At 40.6% G+C, this 25,039-nt stretch overlaps 1 protein-coding gene and 1 long non-coding RNA gene across 5 annotated transcripts in view; one reads left to right on the top strand and one right to left on the bottom strand.

The window, feature by feature from the left end:
- Positions 1-25,039, bottom strand: part of stim2b (stromal interaction molecule 2b) — a 47,165-nt gene that overhangs the window by 19,489 nt on the left and 2,637 nt on the right. For all 4 annotated transcript variants that reach the window (XR_001777587.1, XM_008435478.2, XM_008435479.2 and 1 more), the window contains one exon: positions 2,263-2,393. Coding sequence is in view for 3 of the 4 variants with exons in the window: in XM_008435478.2 (XP_008433700.1) it covers positions 2,263-2,393 (131 nt within the window). In the remaining variant the exon portion in view is untranslated. The remainder of the gene's footprint in view (positions 1-2,262; positions 2,394-25,039) is intronic.
- LOC103480512 (uncharacterized) lies at positions 6,138-7,613 on the top strand. Its single transcript, XR_536108.2, has 3 exons — positions 6,138-6,489; positions 6,612-6,707; positions 7,228-7,613. It is a non-coding gene; the product is annotated as an uncharacterized LOC103480512 (long non-coding RNA).

Genomic DNA, 25,039 nt, shown 5'->3' with positions numbered 1-25,039 from the left:
TGAACACGTTCGTGCCTTTCTGAACACAGTGTACCCGTCTTTTGATGGCCACTAATCCGCCCCGTAAAACCGCTTAGATCATCTCCAACTGGCTCCTTGTACGTCGTCACCAATGGCCACCGGATCTCAAAAGACGGCTGAACCGCGTACTAGTAAGGTGTGTCTAATAAAGTGGCCAGCAGTGAGTCTACGGCAACTAAGGAAATATGTCAGATTCAAAGAAATTTAGTCACAATCTCCCACTGACAAAGATATCTCTCTTCAGAAAGCAAACAAAAAAGAGGAAAATAATAATTTGGGAAGAAGAGACTCAATGGTGACTGTCTTCTACTGGGAAGAAACGAACAGGATTTACCATCATAGCAGACAAAAGTTAAACCAGGCTGTTTATAGCTCATCACTGGCACACACATGCCCTAATGTGGACAGGGATCCATTAAAACAAGACCCAAACGACTAACCGAGGCGCCACAGACGGGGCAGCGGGGTATAGCTATCTCTCACACCAGAACTCCTTCAACACTTGAAATTACTCCTGGGGGGGGAAAAAAAGCGGTCGTCAGACATTTATTAGCAAGAGACTGGAATGGAGGGTGGCGGATCAGAGAGCTCTCGTGCGTCAATCTACCCTTCCAGTCAACCAAACACCTCCAACCAGCTGCTTTGTGCTGGGGGTGCGAGAGGTCAGAAACATTGTTATGGGTTTAGTCTTAGATGGCGGATCTGATTCGAAAAACCACAAACGCTACCATCTCTGAAATACTGACGTTATGAATGAGTGAATGTGGCTAAGTTGTTTGTTTTTTTTTTAGCAATCCCAGTCTTGTGTTTATTTGGAGCTGCCGAAATTGAAAGACACATTTTCCTCATTACACGGCCGTAATATAAAATCCGTCATAGCATTGCTCAGTGTTGTCATGATGTGTCGCTATGACAGGAATGCTGACTCATCCTTTGATGACTGACTGCTAAGCATTAAAATCATTTGACTTTCAGCCAGGCCACCTCTCTCTCTCTCTCTCTCTCTCTCTCTCTCTCTCTCTCTCTCTCTCTCTCTCTCTCTCTCTCTCTCTCTCTCTCAACTAAATATTTACATGCGTCGACCTGTGACGGACAAGAGATCCTGCTTCAACAAAGCCCCATCGGGCAAATGAAAAAGCTTTAGGAAAACATTCTCTAGCTGAATATACAAAATGTAAGACCAGTAATTAAAAGTGTAGAAAAGTGAAAGTTTTAAGGTTAAGCATTTATTTTCTTAAACCTCTGACGTTTAATTTTGCCGACATTTAGCTGCGAGGTCAACGATTGTGAACTTTGTCTCTTTAGAAGATTTTCCTTTCTGTTTCTTAGTATGTATGCATTGTTTAAAACACTATATATATACCTTGAAGCATTTTGGTCCCTTCACTCTGTTCTTACAAGAGAATCGTTGCAAATTGTTGATATTTGCATAAATTTCCCACCTCGTTCATTCATTCATTCATTTTTTATATATATTAAGAAGCCTCTGGCATTATTTTGGACAATATTTTAATGGGTTGCTTTTCTGATATGGTCCAGTTTGTAAGTGTAGTCCGTTTGCCTTTAATTGGGTTGAAACTGGCTGATTCTAGAGGGTAATATGAGAATGTTTTAAGTTTTGGAAACATTTCCCTCCTGCAATTATAAAATATGTCCAAATTTCAACTGTTTTAGATGCTGATCTCAGGTGAAGTTTCATTATTATTCCAGAAACATTGAGGAATGCACCACCACTACACGAAGAAAAACATATCCACAACATGATGCTGCCACCGCCGTGCGTAGCGACACCCTTTCCAGTTCATACAGAGGCTGAGTCATGATTAAACGATGCCAATCATTTGTGCTAATAATATTTTTGTCCTTTCACTTGTAGTGATTGAATGTTGCCACAACATTGTGATGAAATAAAACGGCAGGATGACAGTCGTAACGGATATTCTCATCACAATTTTAATGAGTTATGTCTTGAGATGAATAGATTCAAAGTCATAATTATGAAAGTCGAACTTATGACTTTGAAAGTCGAAATTATGACTTTCTGTTGGTCTTTTATTTTTTTCTTTCATGACGGAAATGGGCTTTTATAAAACTCCTAACCGGAGCAGTAGCTCAAAAAAACATCAAGTTAAAACTAAAATCGACAGCGTCAGGCTCTCTCTCACCCTTCCCCCATTGACCTGCTGTGTGTTCGTGTTCGCCCGGTTTCTGAAACGCTAAACGCCGAGCCCCGAAGCTCACCTCCAAGCTCTCGTTGACCTCTATCCCTCCGTCGTTGTCGTCGTCCAGCTGCTTGTGGATGTGCCGCAGCGCCTCCAGGCTGAAGCGGTCGGCCTCGCCCGCGCACGGCGGCATCACGACGAGACACGGATCTACGGGAGAAGAAACGCTTCACGTCAGCTCATCGTCGTCCCACGTACCACACGTGAAACACAAATTCTAATAAAAGAGGTTCGCTTCAATTTCCCAGAGACAAGAGATATTTGTTGTGTGACTCATTGAAAACGGCCCCCAGCGCAACGCAGACGCGCCAGCGAACGGGGATCATTTTCAAGAGTCGCAGTGGGAAAGCCGCGATGACAATTAAATTAGACACATTTTAATTATTTCAAGACAATCCTGGAAGACTAAAATACAAGAAGTGGTATTTAATCAGTGAACACAGTTAAGTCGCAATAAAATACCCGACTATTTTCAAAGATGTAGGCAGGATTTCATTTTAAAACTCAGGATTTTGTGGGTTTTCAGAGAAGCTACTTCGGATATCAGAACAGAATATATTCAAAGCAACGAAATATTCGACCTATCGGAGGACAAAGCAAATGTTTTGTTGTAGTTTCTGCAACAATGAGTAGTCAGCCTTTGCTGCTTCTGTTACAATACATAACTTGTATCATCCACAGAGTAAAACAAGCTAAGTCACATGCACTCTGCACCGAAGCCATCAGTCATGTCAAAGGGAGGGAAATTAATACGGCAACACGGATGCATTTGAGTGCTGTTCGCCTTTACTGTTTTTCCAGCTAACGAGGCTCCAGTTGCATGAAATCTTCCTCATCTAAAAAGGTTTGAAATGCAGCTCCAAACACACAAATGTGAATTTTCAGCACATAAATCGCTTTAAAAGACTTCAGTTCACATTCTATCAAATAAATAGGAATAATGTGCTGCACTGGTAGAGCTCCGGACCGGCTATTTGCACAGGTGTGGCTAAACTTTTCAATTAGCAAGGGGCTGCCACCGCAGCTTTCACAGCACCTATACCGTCACAACATTGCATTTTTAACAGTGATATTTTAAATAATTTACCCCATACAATGTTTTCTGTATTGAACTGTTGATATTTTTTTTCACAATGTTTATCCAGAGCTGTTTTAGACCCCTTGTCTAAAACATGTAGACAATAGGTCACATGTATGGAAGAGGTTCAATAAACTAGAAAAACTGTAACTCTAGATCTGCAAAATTTATAACTTTTTAAGCTAGTGGCTGCAATTTTACTGTGAAACAACATATCTGTGTAAAAGGAAATCATTTTATTGAAATCACCAATAGTCCAGAGGAACTTAAAAATAAAACCTTTGGAAGTAGTTTTTCTTACGCAAAGCACAAAAAGACTAGACATCATTAGGGAGAAGGAAACATCTGTATTTTTATGATTTATGATATTTCCAACATTTCTATAAGCGCTTGCGGATTCCAACGAGGTCGCATCATGATTTCGGTGTCTAAGAATCAAATATTCGAAGTAAGCCACAAACTTTAGCCGTAAAATGCAGTATGATGGTTAGTGATCAAGTAAAATCTCATATTCCTGACAGCTTGTTAAATTATTAATTGTACAACAGATTAAGCAGATGTAGCACAAAGCAGATTTCTCTTTAAAACAGCAGCTCAGGGCTCCTGTGTAAAACCTCTGCTGAATGTTGTTGTCATTCCTGCGGCGTCCCTTAGTGTTCCCCCCGTCTTGTTTTTATTTGACCACCCCTGAACTGGAAAGGAGCCACATTGTCTCATCGTCCCCACACACACAAAACCAAAGTATTTGAAAATCCTCAGAAAACTGCAGCTCAGGCGCAAACACATGCACGCACCGCATTTGTTCCGATTTCAAAGACATCAGTCAAACCGAACAAAAACGTTTTTCCACCTCAAAGATGGGAACCGTCAATCAGTCATGTTCTGGCCTCGGTCCAAGCCAGAAGAACAGCCGTGTCCTGCGCCGGCGAGAGTTCAAACAGAAACGAGCAACTGCAAAACCAACACACCACCACCCAACACGCCCTAACTCGGGTCTGTAATTCACGTTGGCAACAAGAAAAGGAACAATTCACGTCAGTGCCTGAAAGGGCGATAGAGAAACCAAGAGTAATTAAAGAGCAGCAGTAAAAATAAAAAAACCAACAAAAAAAACAACTGTGCCTTTTAAAACAGTTAATGTTTGGTAATTACTTCCAGGGCACAGAATAAAACCGAGCACTAGAGTAAGATTACGAAACTTCAAAGATTCAGGCAATAATGTGGTGTGTGTTTTCTGAAAATATTGGGAATTGTTTCAATTGTTTGATTTTCTTTTCGCTTTTCTTTCGCAGTGCTACAGTCACAAGAACCATTTCTACACCAGAACGTTTCCTGACACTCTGCAGATTATACTCATAAACATTGGAGGTTTCTGCACCATCACCTTTAGCCTCACTGACAGAGTAGATCTGACTGATGCAGTGCACCATCAGTCATGACGTCCAGCAAAATACATATGTCTATTACAGTTTTTTATTCATACATCGAGTGTATTGGAAAGGAATAATGCACAAAAATCAAAAATTTATATTTTCTCTAATTACAACTCTGTGCTGATCCCAATGCATTTCAAATATTGCAAAATTGTATTAATATCTTTTCTGTTGTGAAAAGTTCACACATAAAATATATTGGCACATAGCCTGGACACTGACTTCCTGTGAAATTCCTCTTGATTAAAATCCCGCTTCGCAGACAGTCGGAGCTTTCTCCCATTTACTTGGATTCCTCTGGTAGAATTTCCATCGGGCCAATCAGCGATCAGAAGGAGAAGTTGTGAACTTCGATTTTCTGGACTGTTTTAGAATTGCAGTCAGCCTGTAGTTTTCCAAATACTGAATTAACGTCAACAGTCGCGTCGTTAAGCTCGGCTCAGCTTCTCTTTCCGCGGTGGAGGATGGTTATTCACAGCGCAGGCGATTCACGCTATGCTTCGCGGCGTCGAACGGGTGCGTTACACACGTCACGGCCAAATAAAACGTCAGAGTCCACCCCTACAGGAAGAAATCATTTCTCAACAGCCACCTTCTGTACGAAGCAAAGTGGAGTACGATGGGCTGGTTTTTATTAGGCAGCTCTGCACCTAGAAAAGGACAAAAAGTATATAATCCCCACAGCCATTAAATAACAGCAGTCAAACAATTACACACACTCTGTTTGTGCAAGCGTACAGGATAAATAATATGAGCCACTCCTTGCTCGTTTTAATCCCCCTCTTAAATCCCCACTTGTGATGTAAGAGTAAATGTTTGACAGTGTGGCAAATACATTTTGCATTTGAACAACAGACTGAAGAACTTGCCACGTCCCTCCCTCTCACAACAGTCCATGTGCAACTTGGAGGTCAGTCCAGGAAGAAGCCATGTTGTACATGGAGTGTGGCCGGCCATTACGAACAAATATTTGAATAGCCCATATTTTTGCTGGAAGTTCGAGGTGAATTTGCGACAACGGTCAAAATGCTAAAGTATTTTAACGTCCAACTGAAACAGCATTTTCATCAACATATTGAAGGTTTGGTGAGTTAACTAATGTTAGCAGCTGTTTTATTTGTTCATTCGTTCCTAATTTAGAGGAAAAAACACAATCAAATTCATTTTAAACAGAAAAGCATCAGTCTGAAGAGCGCTTATCATGTCAGGTGAAGGAACTGGCACGGGCAAAAGACTGAGCTTAGATGAAGCTGTGATCACGTGTTCATGTGAAGACAGATGCAGCATATCAGAACTGATTTACGTAAATGTAATGCTATACAGAGGACCTTGTGGAAACATCACGGGTTACTTCCTGGTTGGCCGAAATGACGAGCGCCAGCCTTCTCTTTAACAAACCTCTGAGAAACAGGAAGGAGGCGACCACATTATCGCCCTAAACCACTTCTCAACATAAACAGAGAGCGAAAAAGTCGTACGATGTCAGAAACCCTTTCAGTAAAGTCTTAGTCAAAGAAGCCTGCGTCTGTTTGCAGTCAAAAAGCACCTGAGAACAACTTACATAATGTATTTGCCTAGATCATCTGGGGAAGTTTACATAGTCTGCTGTTTGCATAGCAGAGCGCATATCTATTAGGCTGTTTGGTTATATAAAGGGACACAGAACTTTTTTTGGGGGGAGTGGGGGGTTTACAAACCAGGGCCGAGATGCACGCACACAGCTGCACATCCTATTGTGAGTCCAAGTTTAACTCTTAAGTGGGATTTACAGGACTGACAGATTTTGCTTCATTTCTCTCCATAGGCTGCTGTTGCAGTGGCATAATTTCTCATGATCTGACTTATCTTCCCACACAGGGAAAAACAAGAAGACAGAAGGAAAAACTGTCAGTCACAGCTGGACTGCCTGCTGTGCGACTCCAGAAGACGACAGCGCAGGCCTTTCCTTCCCAGGTGCCCTACTTATTTTTTGTATGATTGAGTACGTTTTAGGAACTGCCGTTAGCACAACAAAGAGGAACAGGAAGTGCCCCTCGCTGACCTCGAGCTCTCCCGGGGAGAAGCACGCTTCAAAACAAAACAGCGAAGCCTTAAAGATGACAAATTTGGAAAGCACTGGGTTATTTTTAGTCACGGCTGTCAGCTTGTAAAAAGAAAAAAAAAAAAACTCAACAATGGCAGAGGTCTCCCTCGCTCGAGCGGGCGGAAGCGGCGCTCAGACAGACGCACACACGCAGCGCGGCGACGCGACGCGAGCAGTAGTAAAGCCGTTTGAGTTGCTTTAACTCACAAACGCATGCGGGCTGTCGCAGAGAGGGCAGCAGCTTGGCTTCAAAAGAATCTGATAACAAAAGCATTTAGCTGTCAGCCTCTTCCTTTAAAGTGAAATGCTGCACCTGAAGAGTTTTTTTTTTTTTTTTCTTAGCACGATATATGCATGTCATTAACAATCCCCTGTCTTTGTTCTTACAAGGAGCTGAAGAGAAGGAGACAGGAGGAGAAGACAATGAAGACAAAGTACTCTGTGGTCTGGGACTTCCTCAGACATGACCCCCGTGACATTTTGTCGACCGTATTTAAACCAACTACTGCTGCAAAACTCTGCTGGCGTCCGAAAATAGATAAAACATCCACCATCCTGGAGCCATGTCGGGAGAAACAGAATAGAAGGACCGATGTATTAAAGAAAGAAAATGAGGCACCTAAAAAAGTATTAAAATTTTTCTTGTTTTGACAACCTGCATTGTATCTCGTTGGGTTTTTAAGTGATACAACAACCCAAATCCATGCAGAATCATTAAATGGAATGAAAATAATGCAAGAACTAAAAGTGTGGCATTCATTATTATTTTTGCTCCCTTTAATTGGAGTTCCCTACAAAAAAAAGCAAAGCGCAGTCAATATTCTGCAAAAGTCAGTGTGCAGATGGACACTGGATTTGCAGTGTCCATTTGCAAATCCAGCTGTTCTGTGACAACTTCATGGGTCTGTTGAAGAACAAAAAGAATCATGAAGACCGAGGAAGACGAGTTTTCAATAAGACGTCACTGGTGATGGAAAGCTAGAGAAAGAAAAAAAAACAGTTGCGGGGAAAATGGATGGAGATAAATGCAGAACAATACTGGAGGAATATCTCAAGAAAACTTAACACTGAGTAGAGATTCATCTCTAGCAGGACAGTGACCCTAAACAGGCAGCCAGAGGTTCGCTGAAATGGTGTAGAGCAAAGCGTAGTTGTGTTAAAACGGCTCAGTCAAAGTCTGTACCTACATCCAGTTGAAAATCTAAGAGATTTTCTTTTGTAAATGCTCTCAGTCCAATCTGAAGAGCTCAAGCCGTTTCCCGAAAAACAACAGGCAAACATTTCAGTCTGAAAATTTGAAGCTGTTCCGAGCTACTTTACAGCTTTTCACTTTTTACAAAACCAAACACTTTGAAACCGTCCAATGAGCTTCCATTTACAAAGAGAGCTGTATAATTTTCAGATGGCTGTAAATCAACAGCATGAGTGTCACTGTTTTCCCAGCAGTGAGGATTAGAACCGGTCTCGGAAAACAAACAGAGACTTTAAATCAGCTCTTCACAGACCACAAAGGGAGATCTCTACGTGGGACCGAGCTTAGCTCCGATTCCGTCCTCGCTATAACTTGATCTGGGACGAGGAGCCTGATTCAGGGTAAGCGTATATGAGAGGAGGGAGTGTGCGTGGGGGGCAGCGGGGAGTTAAGACAGCAGGATACGGTGGGTTTGATGATCTGCGACTGTGGGGAGCTGAGGCGGCCTCTTTTCACCAGCACACCAGCTTGAGATTTCTCAGGATCCTCTGCTATTTCCTCCTCCTCTTACACACACACACACACACACACACACACACACACACACACACACACACACACACACACACACACACACGCACACACACGCACACACACGCACACACACACACACACACACACACACACACAAGCCCCTCTTTCTCCAGACAGTAATTTTTCATTGCAGCATTATTCATCACACAGCAACTATTAATACAGACTTTAAAGTAAATGTTTTTTTCGGCGGCGTTACAACGGCTGGCAGAATCAGAAAGAGGCTCAGACAAGACATAAATTGATCTCCAGCACGTTTATGCAGTGAAACTCTCAACTGGCCAGATAATATCACCAACATTTTGAACATGATTGTTTTGTTATTTTGCTGAAACTTAGGTATCCGATTAAAAATAATCAAATTTATATTTAACATTATTTAAATTGAGGTGGTAACAATCAAAATGTTGGGGGTTTTTAGCGGTAGTAGAAATCACTTAGATCATGCTATATGATGTTAATGCATATTGTTTTTTTGGGTTTTTTTGCGCAAGTCCGATTTAAAATGTGATGGTATTTTTGATTCAAGGTTATGCTGTGAGTATTGTCACAGTGCATATGAAACCAGTGCTTCCCTAAAATAATTCAGCGGCTCTCAAAACTTAACACACCTCTGTTAAAGCTGCAGGTTTTTGAAATTTTATAAAAATGTAACTTATGTGCCATTTAAGAAAAAAAAATAATAGGGGAAGACTGTTGGATAGAAGTGCATTGTTTATAGGAGCAACTTTTCCTTCAGGTTAGTCTTTCATCCTGTTTAGAGTTTATCTCTACAGTCAATCTGATAAAACAGAAACTCAGTCCGGATCTCCTGGTAGCAGTCAGTGAATGCAGCACCATTACTGCATAGGACTGCGGATAATGAATGTATATTAGGTAATTACAGAGTTGCATTCATGCCATTAACAACGTTTGGTGAAGCTTTGGTTTAGCGCAGCAGGAAAGCGGTTTTATGGCAGGCGCTGAGGTCTGTACAACAGCCAACTACACTCTTCCACTGCCAACACAGCAGCTGCAACCAGATGCAGGTTTTTCAATAAAAGCATGCTGGTGGAAAAATGCATTGCTTTCCCTAGAGTCTTTATTGGCTACTTTCAGACTGAGGTTTGTTTGCAGTGAACTAACAAAACATCAACTTGTAAAATTGGCATTATTTATTTTATCTAATGCCAACTGTAGCCATCACTGCAACATTAAGCGGTGTCGTTGCCTGCTGCGAGTTTTAATGCGCCTACTCTGACGAAAGCAAGATCCTAAGACTCAGTTTGTAAAGAGCTAATTGCTCTTGCAAAGGCATGAGGAAGAAGCATTCTGGTTGTCTGGCACGAGGAATGCAAAATATGTTTGCATTCCTGATCCTCGGGGTTTGTTTGCAGGAAATCCCCAGGGTTCACCTTTGGCTCATTAAATTTGAATCAAGATAAGTATTGCTGCAGCTGCTGCAGGACAGTTTAGATAAGCTCAGAGTCCACATTAGCAAGACTCTGAGCTAAGATATAAAAGCTGTCCCAACAGAGGTAGGGCAGTCGAGTCTTTTTATTTTGCCTTCTCTGTGTGTTTTACGAAAAGACCGAATGGGAGAGGGGAGTATAGGTCAGCTCATCTCTGTTACGCAACACGCTCCTTAAACGACATACCGACAGGAACAAGTCAGCCGAGGTTGTTTTGAGGCAAGTCGGGTCCTGTGTGTAGGAACAAAGTGTTTAAGTTTGAAGTAAGATTGAAGTAAGATTAGTGTATTTTTGCAGAACTGCGATGGAAGCACTTTTTTTTGCATCACACGAGTTGTGTAACAACCGGATGTTACTACTGGCGGAAAAGACGAAGAAGACAACAGGAAGCGGTGGGAAGACGAACAAACTTATTCACGTGTGACTCTACTTGCCTTTTTTATTGAACGCAAACAATTGTTGTTGTTTTTTTGCAATGGCAATTTTGCCATTGCAAAGTTGTTTATTTTTTTGACAAAATTTTAATTTTGTGCACATTTGTAACAGAAACACAGCCAGTAAGTGTCTGTCTATCTAAGCTTTGCTCTGCGCCAACTTTAGGTGACGAAAATGGCTCAGCTTTGGTCAATTTTGATGCAAAAGAGTTAATCTCTTTCTAAATGGTATACCTTCACACATTTATTATTTTCTTTGAGCCAAGTAAGGAGCCACCGCAAACGTTTAAAAGAAAGGCAATTTAGAGTAACACAACAACAAAAACAGGCATTATTTTGGACTGTGGGAGGAAGTTGGAGCACCCAACTTCCTTCCACTGTGTGAACCTGGCTGAGGATGTGATGTCAGAGTGGACCGTCGTACATGCTGCCCATGTGGCAGTCTCATAAGTCAAGCTGACGGGTCAGTATTAAAGGCGGGTAAATAAAGCTTCGGGAGAGTCTACCATTTCAGCTCATCAGCAACCGTTAGTAAGACACAAATATCAGTCACCAGCGAGAGCAGAGGTATGAGAAGGGTGGAAGAGAGGCAGTTAAACAAGATACAGAAAGGGTTTGTTACTCTCGGTTTTCACAAGTTGGTCACAAGAGTGCAATGTTAAAAACAGACCCCGTTTTGAGAAGCGTTCTCCTCCAAAAGTAGTTTGTGGATCAAAATGAGTCGCTAAAACGGAGACTGAATCCAACTTGCAACTGGGGACCTTGTAAGACGTGTTTCAGCGCTGATGCTTTACCATCATTCATTTGATGCTGTGCTGACAGATGAGTCTTTAAACTCCATGTGTTGCAGCCAGGTGTGGCAGAGGAATGCATTGCAACAAAGTCACCAATGAGCAGTACGCACAAATATATGATTACGCCCGATGAAAAGACAACCACTGCCATCCACAAACACAACTACGGGTTCTTAAGACGCCTCGATAAGCCACCTCTCTAAGCTGTATTCAACATGTCTGAACGAACCTTCATTCGCTCTGAAAGACGACGGGATACAGAACATATCGAGCACATAGCACAGGAGGAGGTGGATCAGCTCAGGGATCTGCGATTGCAGAGACAAACGACTGTGACGTCTTGCTGGCTTACAGGAGCCCACTCCTTTTGCGAAAAATCTTGAGCATCTCAACCAACGGTAATCCCCTGCTTGGGCAACAGCTTGAAACGAGAGGGCAGACGAAGAGGAAGGGCCTCAACATCTTGCTTAGTCTGATGAGAAAACTTCCAGAAAAGGAGACGTTCCCTGCTTTCTCTCAGGAATGTCTGAGTAAGAACCAGAACACGGGATGTGCGATGTAGGCCTCAGACGCGAGGAGGAAAGGGCACCGCGAGGCCGAGCAATCATTTAATTAGCTGAACTCGACACGCTCCTCTGGACAGGAGGTTAATGGAATGAGTGTCTGCAGAGAGGCAAAGGGGATAGTTGAAGAAAAGCATGATGGGAGTTCAGTGTGTACATTCAGTATATATTGTACAAAGACCAAAAACAGTAGAAAATCAGTTCTGCCACTGAGCGTGCCTCCTTGTTAATCCCAGCTGGGATTATGCGTTCCCCCATCTCTTACGGGGCCTGAGGGATGGAAAGCTAAAGAGAAGAGGACAAATGTGTCTTTGGATTTCCAGCAGAAACAAAATAAGTTTTACAGTCACATAAATTAAGGTTAGGATTTCTGGGGGGGAAAAAAAACCCTGCCAAAAGTGTTCACTCACCCTCATTAAATTCAGGTGTTCTACCAAGTTTCATTGCCACATGTATAAAAACCCAGCAGAACGGGGAAGGCTTCTACAAACGTCTGAGGAAGAGTTGGTTCCAGTCGTGAAATTTCCTTGCTACTAAATATTCCACAGTTAGAGGCATTAAGAGTGATTGGAAAAGACAGAAACTCAGCCACAAAGTGGTAGATCATATAAAATTACAGAGCAGGGTCAGTACATGATGAGGCTGGCAGTGAGCAGAGGTCACCATTTATGCATTCAGTAACTACAAACCTCCCAACTTCAGATCACTTCAAGAACAGGCCACAGAGAGCTTCGCAGAATGAGTTTCCATTGGCAAGCAGCTACTTCCAAGCCCTTTATCATCAGGTTCAATCGTAAGCATCGGATGTATTAACCTCACTGGACGTTTTCACACATCTTACTCTGGTAGACTCAGTTTAATTGGGAACCAAAATTGCAACATTCGCTGCATTTGTGTACATGTGTCAAATGTACCAAACTCTTTAAAGCAACCTGGTTCGTAACCTCACCCAGTGGTGGCGTTGCACCAAGAACCTCTGAAAGAAACTGTACAAAGGCCTCTGAGCACAACCTCCTGTTCCAACATGAATGCACCAATACATGAAGCAAGCTCCATAAAGACTTGAGAAAGTTGTTGTGTAAAAGCTAGATAAACCTGCACAAAGTCCTGACTACCTTGGGAGAACTTAAGACTGGACATCATTAGCCGAGTCTTGTTGTCCAACATGAGTGTCTGACCTCATAGATGTGCTTCTGGAAAAATGGCCGTACATCCCTATAAACACACTCCTATACCATGAGGAAATCCTGTTTACTAGTGTACAGTAAAAGCCATTGTAGCTGCAAAGAGCACAAGTTTACACAAATGGTATGAACAGCACCTTAAGTTTTGTGACACGATTACAGCAAAATGAATACAAAGAGATGAAAAAGTGTATGTGTGTGTGTGTGGGAGGGGGGGGCATTGTTGAGGTATAAATGTATTTATATCTCAACAATCTCAAGGGAATTATTAGAAAAACAAAACACCAAAGACAGGAATCTCAAGTCACACTTTAAACAATATTTCTAGTTGTGAGCAGAAGAGCGGGTTGAGCGACTGAATGAGGATGAACGCAACAAAAATAAAATGAAACTGTTCCCAGGTGCTTCAAGAAACGATGAGAAGATCCCTTGTCACGCTTTTCATTCAAATTGACTTGTGTGGAAAGGTTTCCAATTCCTGGGAATTCACACAACGAAGGAGCACACCTTGTCCATACACGTTTTTTTTTTTTTTCTTTTACTTCCTCATAACGCATCAGACTGATTAAGCTGGAAGAAGAGTTCCTGGTGGGAATTTATCACTTAATTGTTGAAGGGATACGATCTCAGGGTTTTAAAGTGTGGCATTAGGTCTATTCTTAGACAAATGGAGGACAATAAACACGTAGACCGTCTATCACTCATTGAAAATCTGTTTCACAATCCTTTAATTTGCAAAACAAAAACCTGTCCTCATTCAGCACACCACGTTTTCCATCTACAACCGCCTGCTTTAGATCAGTAAACGCCCTAACAGCAAGATAACAAACCTTTTTCTGCCTTTTGGCAGCCTGCTAATCTCAGGCATGCAGCTCAACGCTTCAGACAAAGTATCTGTCCGAACTCCTGATTTTACAAGTGATTACATCTGTTGATGATCAGTTAATAAAGTAGGTTCAACGCGTAATTAATTAGTTTCCAGTTGACTGCTACTTTCAGTCTGAAGTCCTACAGAAACAGCAAGGGTAGACTTAATCTTTTACCTATTGTTTTATTGTTTCGTCCTTCATGCACTGTTCTACTCAGAGGGATATAAAATATTAGAATGCTAGTAATTGTAATAAATACACATTTTAACTGATGATGTGGTAAAAACTTGTGTAAAAGCAGTCAAAAATACAATACTCCACATTGGTTATTCTTGATTTAGGGTTTCTTTTAATTGATACTTTCACCATTGAATGTTGTAATCATTAAGTTGTATCAAAATCCAAGGTCAAGTCTCTGGAGAGGCCAACGAAGACTTTTATTGGTAGCAAAGAAATGCCAGGAACAAAATGTTCAAACTACCACTGTTACCTTTCAAATTTACGAGGTTTTTGTGCCAAGTTTCTCAGTTGAGAGATTTGTTAACTTACAACGAAATATAGATTTGGTTCTTCTCCAGCATCCTGTGCGTGTCCTTCATCTTCCTGCAAGACCGGATTCTGTCCTGCTTTTTTTTTTTTTTTCATTGCCGCTTCTAAATTTGGCTGCGAGGATTTAAGAGTAAGAGATGAATTCCAGAAAACCTGCAGGTTAAAGTGTAACAAATAGTAGGGGTCGTCATAGTAAGTAATGCGTTTTCCAAATTTTAAACTTCTTTTCAAAAAAAAAAAAAAGGTAAGAGTCTTCCTAATTTTTTATCTTTTCCCTAAAGGGAGCCAGGCTTTTTCTGGAGACAGAGAACACCGACTGCTTGGTCTTTTTTTTTTTTTTTCAGACCTGTCCTTGTAAATGACCATTTTCAGAATAAAGCTGCTTGTGTTTACTCCTAGCATATGAATAATCACACCAACTCACCACATATTTAGTCTTAAATTGTATTTTTGTGACCACTTCTGTGTCACCAAAACACTTATGATCTGTTCCACGTGTTAAGTTAATCGTACACAAAATGCAATATTACAGGTTGACTAGCATGAATATGTTTTTGGACCAACAAGGGTAATTCACAACTCCTATTATTTTTATAGTGTGCTGAAAAACGGGAAAGCCAAGGTTGAACTAAAAAGAGAAGTTAAGTTTGTTAAGTTTTAGAAACAACATTTTAATTTGTAGTTAAAAAAAAAAAGAAAATCTAGAAGTAATCAAGGTGATTCATCCTTCAGTTTATTTCCCTTTATTTCTATGAAAATACAGTTTTTATTGGTGAAATTGATTTTTAATATTTTTTATTGGTTAACCAAGGAGATTGGTACACATCACAACTTTGTGAAAGGCTGCTACTAACGTGTCTAACATTTGGTTCTTTCCTGTTTTTTTGCTGCGTGTGTTTGTTTTTGTGGACAGACCAGAACTTAGGTTTTATTATAAGAACGTTTGATTAGTAATTCAGTCACTGACGAGCATCATTAAGGTCTTCCCTCAAAATTTTTAAAACAAATTGTGACATGTAATCAAGTTGGACAATTAGTATTTTGAAAAACGTTATCATATTTTGAGTAAGACATTTGAAACTCACCACAGTAAACTTTCCAAAAGCAAAGGTTGTAGAAGGTTCCTGTGTTTCTGAGACAATGTGCTTCTTTTGTTTTCATTGTTTTGTTTTGTTTTCCTTTTTGCAAGAATATACCAAATATCTGTAAATTAAAAATGGTTATTCGTCTTTGGTTGAAGAGGAAGCCACAGGCCAAAGAAAAATTCTTTATGTCTTGGAATAAGTCTTTAGGAATATTGATAAAGACCAATGTAGAAGGTAATTTCTCCTACAGTGTATGTTTATCCTGCCAAGCAATTTATCCTGCTTGGCAGGAAAAATTGTCAATTATGAGATCAAAATAAAGCTCAACTACCAATGGAAGGACAACTCGGCTAATTTAGCTGATTTAACCTACAAGGAAAAATAACCTGGGTTCTTGAGAAATGAAAAGAACCCTAAATTTAAAATACATTTTCTAGTAACTATTAAAAGTTAATATGAAAAGAGAAATAAACTGAGCTTCCTTCCTAAATATTTTTCTCTAGGTCTCTCGTCTTGTAAATGACGCTGTTATGAGTACAGGTCAGAGCATGACCGTCAGCGGAGACAGAACCGAGAAGGGACGGCATACCAAAGAAATCCACACCACTCACTGCCCTCCTTACCCGGGCCCACCGCATCACGTGACCTCTGCCGAGGGAAAGTCCCTGAAATCTGAGGGGGGCCGCTTCTCTGTGCTCACGTCCAGCATTAAATCTCAAAAATTCACCTGAAAATATGTACGCCGTGTACATTGCTGAGCAAGAAATGGCAAACGATACAGCTACGATGCCCCTGTAACAGTTTTAGACCTCTGTGAAGGACACAACACTGGTTTCTTCCGGTGTTAAGGTGAGAAGTATTGTCACGGTGGGAGCTCGCTCTCTCTGTGACCCCTATCCGTCTTTTATCCAGGAGGCATTGAGCCGCCGCTGGGGTTGGCTTCCGTTTCAAGAAGCCGACAAAGGTGAGTTTCTGTGGCGCCTGCAGTAAAACAAAGTCATCTGTCCAATTTATCATCAACCATCACTGTCAAAAGAGCTGGAGTAATTGATCATCCGACCCTTTGAGCTGCTGCATAAGGAAACTAAAAATAGAGGAAGTGGCACCTAGAAAGGGAACCAAGACAATTGTCTTTCCTACTCGGGTTTAAGCGTATAGATCCGCAACTCTTTACATCTTTCTACACCGTTGCGGGTAATGAAGGGCTCCCCCAGCTTGTGTGCTGCCAGATGGTGACATCATCACCTTAAAATGAGCGGCACAGGAACAACAATAGACCCCCGTTCCTCTGGGGATGTGTGAGGGCAGCCTCTGCTACTGTAAGGTTGCCACTCACAGCAGGAAACAGTTTACAGAGGAGCACACTGACCTACATCTCCAGCTGAGACAGTGAATCAGCTTTTTGGCTGCAAAGGGGGGCCTCTGCTTATGGACGCATTATCTGAAACACCTGTTGTGTTGCCTTTTAGATTCAGGAATGTACAAGTGGGAGTGTTTTCCATTTTAGGTCTTTTATCAAACACGTACTGGACAAGAACTGGAGGTCCGAAATAAACCTTAAAATTGCGATAGGTAGATCTCTATACAACAATTTGCCGCTCCACCAACTCTCAGCACTCTCTTTGGATGTGATCTTGGTCACAGAAACACAATCCTATCAAGGTAAAAAACAATAAAATTTGCGTCACTTGTAGATCAGTTTATTACCATGGCGACGGACCTCAGGAACAACAATGAGCATCCTGGATCCACAGAGGCAATGCTAGCCACAAGGACATGGGGGAGTATTTTGAAAACTTCCTCCACTTGTTAATAGGGTAGATAAAGGGACTTAAGAACTTGGCATGAGAGGCAACACAGCGATAAAGTATCCAGAAACAGTCGTGTTTTGAATGCAGTCATTAAAAAGTTAATGCCATTTGTGTAAAAATGTTATTGTAAACTGCTTCAGTCGTTTATCCAAAGTTTGCTTCCTGTGTGAACTTGCTCTGCCACCATTCCTGCGAGGTATCTATAGCTGCGTTTCCATTACAAATGTGCAAAAAACTTTGCCAATATTCCGCTAATGTCGAAGAAATACAATTTTGAAATTGCAGTTTCCATTAAAAATGAAACGTAATTGAAATCACATGTGAATATGTTTGTGTTCACACAATGTCATTAACAAACTTGCCGTGCCATTATCCTCCTACCAATTTTTTCATCTTTCCACCAGTAGTAACATTTGCTTTAGATCACGAGCCAAATAGTGTTTATATTTCAGTTTTACAAAATACACTAATTTTGATGCAGTCAAAAAAAAGAACACCCTCATCCTAGCGCAAAAACTGTTGATCAAAAAAACTGATTTTTTTTTTTAACTGCCATGTTTCCATTAAGCAAATGTATTTTAATAATCCCAATTTGCGCAATTACGTAGTCAAAGAAAATGCAGCAAGGAAATCAGGACTCTCTTGAGCAAAAAATAATATGTATTTAGCTTGATTATGAAAAATTAGCTGCTACCATAGAAGAAATAGAAATATATAAAACTAAAAAAAACTTTCTGTGGTGCAAAACAAATAGCCATGTAGACCTCCAGCACCATCATCATTGTTTTTGTCTGTAACAGAGGAGGCACTTTTCATTGCTGCTATATATTTAGGCAGCTGCATCAAGATCAGTGACTTATAAGCTCCAAACAAAGTGATAAAAAAAGGCCGCATGTTTGTGATTTCTCTGGAGCTTACAGAGCTGACTGTGCACAGCGGAATGATGCACAAGGTACCCGACGTAATGAAGAATAACACATTGTACACAACGCAAAGATTAGCAGAGTGTGCTCTATCAGAGACCTCTGCAGTTCTACATTAATAAAGACTAGCACAGGTGGTTCCACCTAAACATAGTTATAATTATTCCTAGACTTACTTGACTGCCGTTATCTCCTACTAGTCTCCATTTATGTATTCAAAGTTAATACAGCCATAAACTTTGTGTTCCCTCAGTTTTTGTCTCTCTCATAGAAAAGTCTCCTATTTCAGTAGTTTGGTGTCTTTTTCCCGGATGGAGATATTAATGGAGATATTGCTGTCATTAACTTTTTCTTAGGAACAGTTTTCGTAACTTTCTGTGTCTGAATGAGTTTTCCACAGACAGAGATGGTGACCAAGGTGTTGCTCCCATTGAGTTAGTGGACCATTAGTTTTTGTCCCCATAGGAAGCTCTCCTGGTTATCTCTGTTTTTAGCTGGGGGGTTTTTTACCTATACTGATTCACTTACAAAGCGACTGCTGCCTATGTGTGCATATTAAATACTCATAAGGTTTTCTAAATGTGGTTTCATCCGTTTTATAGATGGACAGAGTAACTACAACCAATAACTGAGTACTACTAGTTTATTTTTCTCATAGACAGTAACGCTAACTCAGTGTTTGTGTCTTCTGTTGTCGCCATAAACTTGCTCATGGTTTGGAAATTTTGAATCTGACCGTATTGCATTTTTTGGACTGGATTGAATTATGTGCAATTGTATCTAAATCAGTTTATTGCATTGGAATAAATTGGATTGATTTTGAAATAGTTATTGATCAAATTGTATGTTATATTGTTGGATGTGAAGTGTTTTTTTTCTTTTTTGCCTTATGAACTGTTCAGAGGTTATTTTTTTAATTATTATTTTTGTCAGGGAATTTAAGTGATTTGTGAAAAAGCCAAAGGGTGGGTGCAAACTTTTCTCATGAGTAAAGAAAAAGGACATGGCGTGTTGAGAGCGAGGACATTATGAAACGTTCACATTGACACTGTGACACCAGGGCAAACCAAAATTTTTCTCTTAAGACTCCAGCTCATCTTGTCTTTCCTCAAGTGTGCGCGTGTGTCAGATTGATAGAACGAAAGGCTGGCCGACAGCAGCATGCAAATTCCTCCGCTCCCAGCAGAACTTAAGCAAGCAGTCAGAAGATAAGCAAATGTCAAACCTCCCTTCCAAACAAATCCCTTTATTAATGCAATCAGTGAGCCCTGAGACAATAAGAGTCACCTCCAATTGGTCTCAAAACACAAAAAAAGACAGATTGACTTTGTCCGCTGCGACAGACTGGCGCCTGTCCAGGGTGACCCTGCCTCTCGCCTGGAACGTTAGCTGGAGATAGGCACCAGCAACCCTCCCGACCCCACTAAGGGACAAGGGTGTACAGAAAATGGATGGATGGATGGACTTTGTCCAAAAGTTTGACCGAGTTACAGATGCTGAAGGAATTGCAAGCTGCATGTGTTTATTCTGATGCACAGCAGCCACTTACCGCATACTAAGATTTCATAACGCGTCTGCCTGTAACCAAGACAACTATCAACCCGCCTGCTCATCACATCGCAACCAAAGGGAAGCGCAATGTTTGTCGAAACGCCAAACAAGAAGATTAAAGTGGGAGAGGTCACATTTGTACAAAACAGACACCTCCCTGTTGTCCGTCTCAAAAATGCTCCTCCACTTGCTCCTTCACATCACCACCGGTGATTTATGATGTGCATTGTTGTACAAAAAAAAAAACACACACACAGAGTGATATACTGTGGTCCCCAAAGGTGCATTCCCAGTAAAGCAGGAACTGTGAAATGTTGATAAAATTCACAGTGAGGAACACGGGCTGTCAGAAGAAAGATGCTTCAAGGAGACAATAAAATACATTTGCCACCTGATAAAAAACATCTCCCCAACTTTGGTTTTCAATCCAAATCACATAAAACCAAGACGAGCAACAAATCCAGCATGTCCTCTAATGAATTTCAGATTAATATTGTAATTATGCTTATTTGGACTAAACCAATGGTGAGAAGGGGAGAGGGACTAAAAGTTATCAATTATTTTCACATCTCTTTATAGTTTGTTGGCTTAATTTATAATAAGAGGTAACAGACACATTATAAATCAGTCGGACTGCAGGGACTTATGACTTTTTTGAAGCAAAAAGAGAGGTAATTCTGGCTCCATGACATAGTCCGGTAGGCACAGTTCGATTGGGAACCAAAGTTGAAACGTTTGTAAAATTTTTAGCTAGAGCAATACGCTTTCATGCCACGCTACATCAAACAATCCAAACTCTTTGAAGAACTTACTATCTTGGCAGTGCTGGTGCTGCACCAGGAACCACTCAAGGAAACAACGCAAAAAAGTAAGACATTGAGTCCAACTTCCTTCTTCACAAAATGTAAACAAGAATGGAGCGGTGCCAAGATTTTAATTTATGCAGGATTTCACTTTTGTATTTGGTAAAAGAACAAGCCAGTTCTCCAAATAGCGCAAGACACACCCAGAATGCCCTGCGCTGCAGTCAGTTTCCTGCTTGTGAAGCACTCTCACATAGGCACACAAATTCTGACAGTGGCCAAAAATAAGTAAGCTAAATGCAAGTAGATTGGTAGAATAAAAACCGTATATTTTATCACAGAATTTCTGAAAGACTTTGCCATAATAGTGGGACTGTATGTTTAGAATTGAGTCAGTATGTTTAACTTTATCTTGTCCGGATTAAATAACACGCAAGATTCACACCCGTGTGCCTAATCCTTGCTTTTAAAACAAAGTGCAAAGTATTTTACATAATCATTTGCATGACATCTATGTCCATCATGGCTAAAAGTAAACCTCTGGCCAGGACAGTATGTACTCAAAGATTTAGCGTTAAATTTCTAAGCTTAAAGTCAACATTTCCATTTTGAAACATCTGCAGTTATCCCTCCAATAACCGGTTATGTTCAACCCGTGGCCGGATCTTTGAACATCCCAAATCACAGGGGGATATACCTGACCCACCTACAGTTTCACCGCCTTGCTGCTCCCAGCAGGCTAAATGGCAGCTTTGAAGCCTGAGAGGATTGGATAAGAGCAGCCTTCATCTCTGAGCTCGATTAAAAAGTCAAAAATCTGCAGGCCTTCTAAATGAATTTTCACACCGCAAATATATTAAAATCTGAATTCGATCCTTACTATTCTCTGTTGTTTGTGTCTTGTCATTGTCAAGTGTCCCTCTCAGAAATGCTTTCTGAAAGCGAGACACATTTTACAAAGGTAAAGTGAAGAAGAGTGAAATGTATCGACTACTTCACTAGCAGATGACTTAAGTAGTGACGATAACAGCTTTACTGTTCTAAGATCTTATTTAATAGTTATAAAGTCCAGTCTTTTAATGAAAAACCCCCAAAACTATCCGGACCCTTTGAAAATCTGAGAGCAACTGAAACACATTAGATTGTAAGCAGACCTCTGCACGAACACACTCAGACAGAGACTTGTGTTTTCTTAGCCTGACACCAGGGCAGCTGACCTTTCCAGGGAGCCGTGTGGGAAACGGCTAACACTGCGGTCATGTTTACTGACATTGTATTAAATCACTGCCATCTCTGCATCCACTTTGCTCCGCTGCGTGCTGGAGGAGAGAGGGTCGCCGCCGGCCCCTGGGCTGCTCTCACGCTGGAAAAGGCAGAGTGCGCCTCTGCCTTATTAATCAATAAACCGTATGTATCCTGGGTTTATTTTCAGCGACTGGATTCACACTTGTAAAGACAAGGTCCTGAATGTTTACCAGCTGCCTCGGATGAGGTTTATTACCTTCTCCTGCAGCTCTGCCACACGTGGGTGGGACGTATTGGGTGGATATGCATATTTAAATGAATTTAAGGCTAAACATTTGTCAGGCTGCTTGTGAAGCTAGCAGCCTGGCACCTGGGCACATATTGGTCTACATAAATAGCTCACAAGGAAGAGGAGTCAAACAGCGGATGGAATAAGAAACTAGGGTTTCACTTTGGATTTATCTAAGACTAACATTGAAGAGGAAAACTAATATTTACATCAGGGAAGCATCTTTAAAAATAAAACTCTGCTTGCAGATGCACAAAATGTCATGTGTGGACAGTTAACGTGTACAGGAAGCATAAAAAAGAAAGAACAGATAAATAAAAATATTAAATTGTGTGATTATTCAATTACTGGCCTGTATTAGAAAATAACAATCATCATAGAACTCAGAGCCTTACCTGACTTACACAAAAGACTATTTAAATGCAACTTGGGGAAATCTGCTAAGCACACTCCATTTTGTTAGTCATAACGGCACCTTTAGCAGCAATACCTTGTCATAATCCTTTTCTTTATGACTTTATAAATTTCTTCCATCTCTATGACAACATTGCCCAGAGCCAATTTGGTTTGAGAGTGTACATTTATGCACGACCACCGTGGCATTTCCGACAGGTAAAGTCTGGACTTTGGCTGGGCCACTTGAAGCTACCTCACTCCACGGCAAGGTGCTCACTGCTCCACCGCCGGGCATTGCGGTTTTTATGAGGCATTTATCCTGATATGCTGTGTTTGGTCTCCAAACATCTACAATGTGGTCTTATATTTTCCAAGGACTCCTTATCAAATCTAAAGCGGATGTTTTCTCCTGGCAACTCTTCAAAACAAGCCATACTTGTTCATTCTCTTTTCTGGATGTCATGCAATGCAACATTTAACACGCTAAATGAGGAATACAGAAGCCTAAATTGAGCTCTTGGGTTATTTGGAATTTCTCATAACATTAGATAATAACCATGTGGTAAATTTGTTTAAATTTGTGGGATATTCACTCCGGGGAAAGATGGAAAACTGTTCAATGTTTTTGTGCCACTAGAGAATGGATTTTAAATTGTTTGAAAATTACCTCGAAACCCTTCCTATTGTTTATTACAGAGGGTTTTTTTGTTTTGTTTTTTTTAACAAAAAAGAAAGACAGTTGAATTAGCATGAGAGAGACAGTCTGGGGGAAAAACTGGCCCTGGTTTTTTTCAAACAGTGCTCTAAAGGTAAAAGCCTAAACAACTTATATATTCAAGAAATGTGGGGTATGCAGAGACGTTAGCTGGCCTTTTCCTGACCTTAGACCTTTACGAGTCCTGAAGGGGTGGAGGTCAACCCTGATGATTCTCTCTGCAGACCTAACTGATTGTTGTCGGACCTGTCCTGTCAAAGTAACTCAACTCCTGCGTTTTGAAAGAGCGGTCACAATTGTCGATCAACTGATTAAAAGAACTGGGCTTCTAGAATCACTTCTAGAAAATTTCGGCACACAGGGTGTTCTTATGGGGTTTTTTTTTTCTTCATTAATGTGTTGATCATCATGAACATTTTCTTTTCCACATGACTGAACAAAATCATCATAAAAGGTAACATTTATTAAGGCCATAAAATATAAAAGAAACTAACTACACAAAGTACAAAAAGTACAAGAAGACGTGGTTGAAAGCTGCAGTAATATTCTATTAAGTTGATTAAAAGAAATACACTGTGGCTTCCAGAATCCCTAATGTGCACCAGAGCATATTCACATCTTTGGATAAGACTTAAAAGAACAGCAGAACGCTTTTGGACGGGCTCAGCAGAAAGCCCGATACTCGCAATGCTTTAATTTATCAGTCAAACATGCTTCACACTGAGGTGAGATCAGGCGTAAGTCTGGGTACAGCAGTTAGAAAGTACCCTGGCTGTTTTTAAGTTAATACCAGCGACGCATTTTGTTCGGCTCCGATAAATTCGTAATAAAGTGGAGGACAAAAACACAAATGACCCATTTCTAGAGCAGGTTTTTGTGGCTGAGTATTTGCCAGCAGGGCAACATCAACTTCCTGGACTTTCTCCTGGTCACATGGCAACAGAGCCTGTGAAAAGAAACCGTTTCCTCAAAGGAGACAAAACTGTGAAATGAACAAAGTGTCTGGAGAAAAAGAAGACGGACTCGGTGTATAACATTCAACCTTCACAAACTACAACAATCCTCCGTGGTTCCAGGTTATATCAGGTGTTCTCCAGCATTGTCTAGCTCTTTAAAGGTCATCTTTAAGGCCAGACATTGAAGAAAAACTACGCCCATTAGTAAGTCAACACTTGCTCACTCTTTAGGCTGGGCCATCAGTGTGAAATGTTGCTTTTTTTTAGGCCTGGATGATTCACAGCCTGCTCTTAAGTGATTAATTTCAGAAAAAAAGGGCATTTTGTAAAAAAAAAAAAAAAATCTTGAGAATAAAGCGGATTTATAAAAGCATCTTGTGTCTAAAAAAAGTTTTTTGAAGTCAGAGAAACTGTGTAACGTAGCACAAAGCTAAAATAAATGGATGCGACTGACTTCTTGAAAGCTAAAAATAAAAAAACAAAAAATGTTGTGCAATGTTCATTTGCATTTTGCCTGACACTACAACTGAAAACGCTGCTTATTTAACAACTATGGTGGTTGTATTTTCACTACTGTATGTGTGGATCAGGGAAAATCCTTAACAAATTTAATACACTGTAGCACCCAATTCTTGTTTTAATGACTACAATTTTGTGTTGTGTGATCCTTCCTGGGAAATAAACCCAAAAATGAATATATTTATGCCCTTGATGAGCATATGTAAACCTCTGACTGGAATATTAAATAAAGGAAAAGACAGCTGGAGCACATATTAGTGTCCCAAAAGTATTACATAT

This window comes from Poecilia reticulata, linkage group LG18 (genome assembly GCF_000633615.1).
Source record: "Poecilia reticulata strain Guanapo linkage group LG18, Guppy_female_1.0+MT, whole genome shotgun sequence".
Taxonomy (NCBI): Eukaryota; Metazoa; Chordata; class Actinopteri; order Cyprinodontiformes; family Poeciliidae; genus Poecilia; species Poecilia reticulata.
Note: the sequence above shows the minus strand (reverse complement) of the source record. Positions and strands in the feature narration are given on the sequence as shown.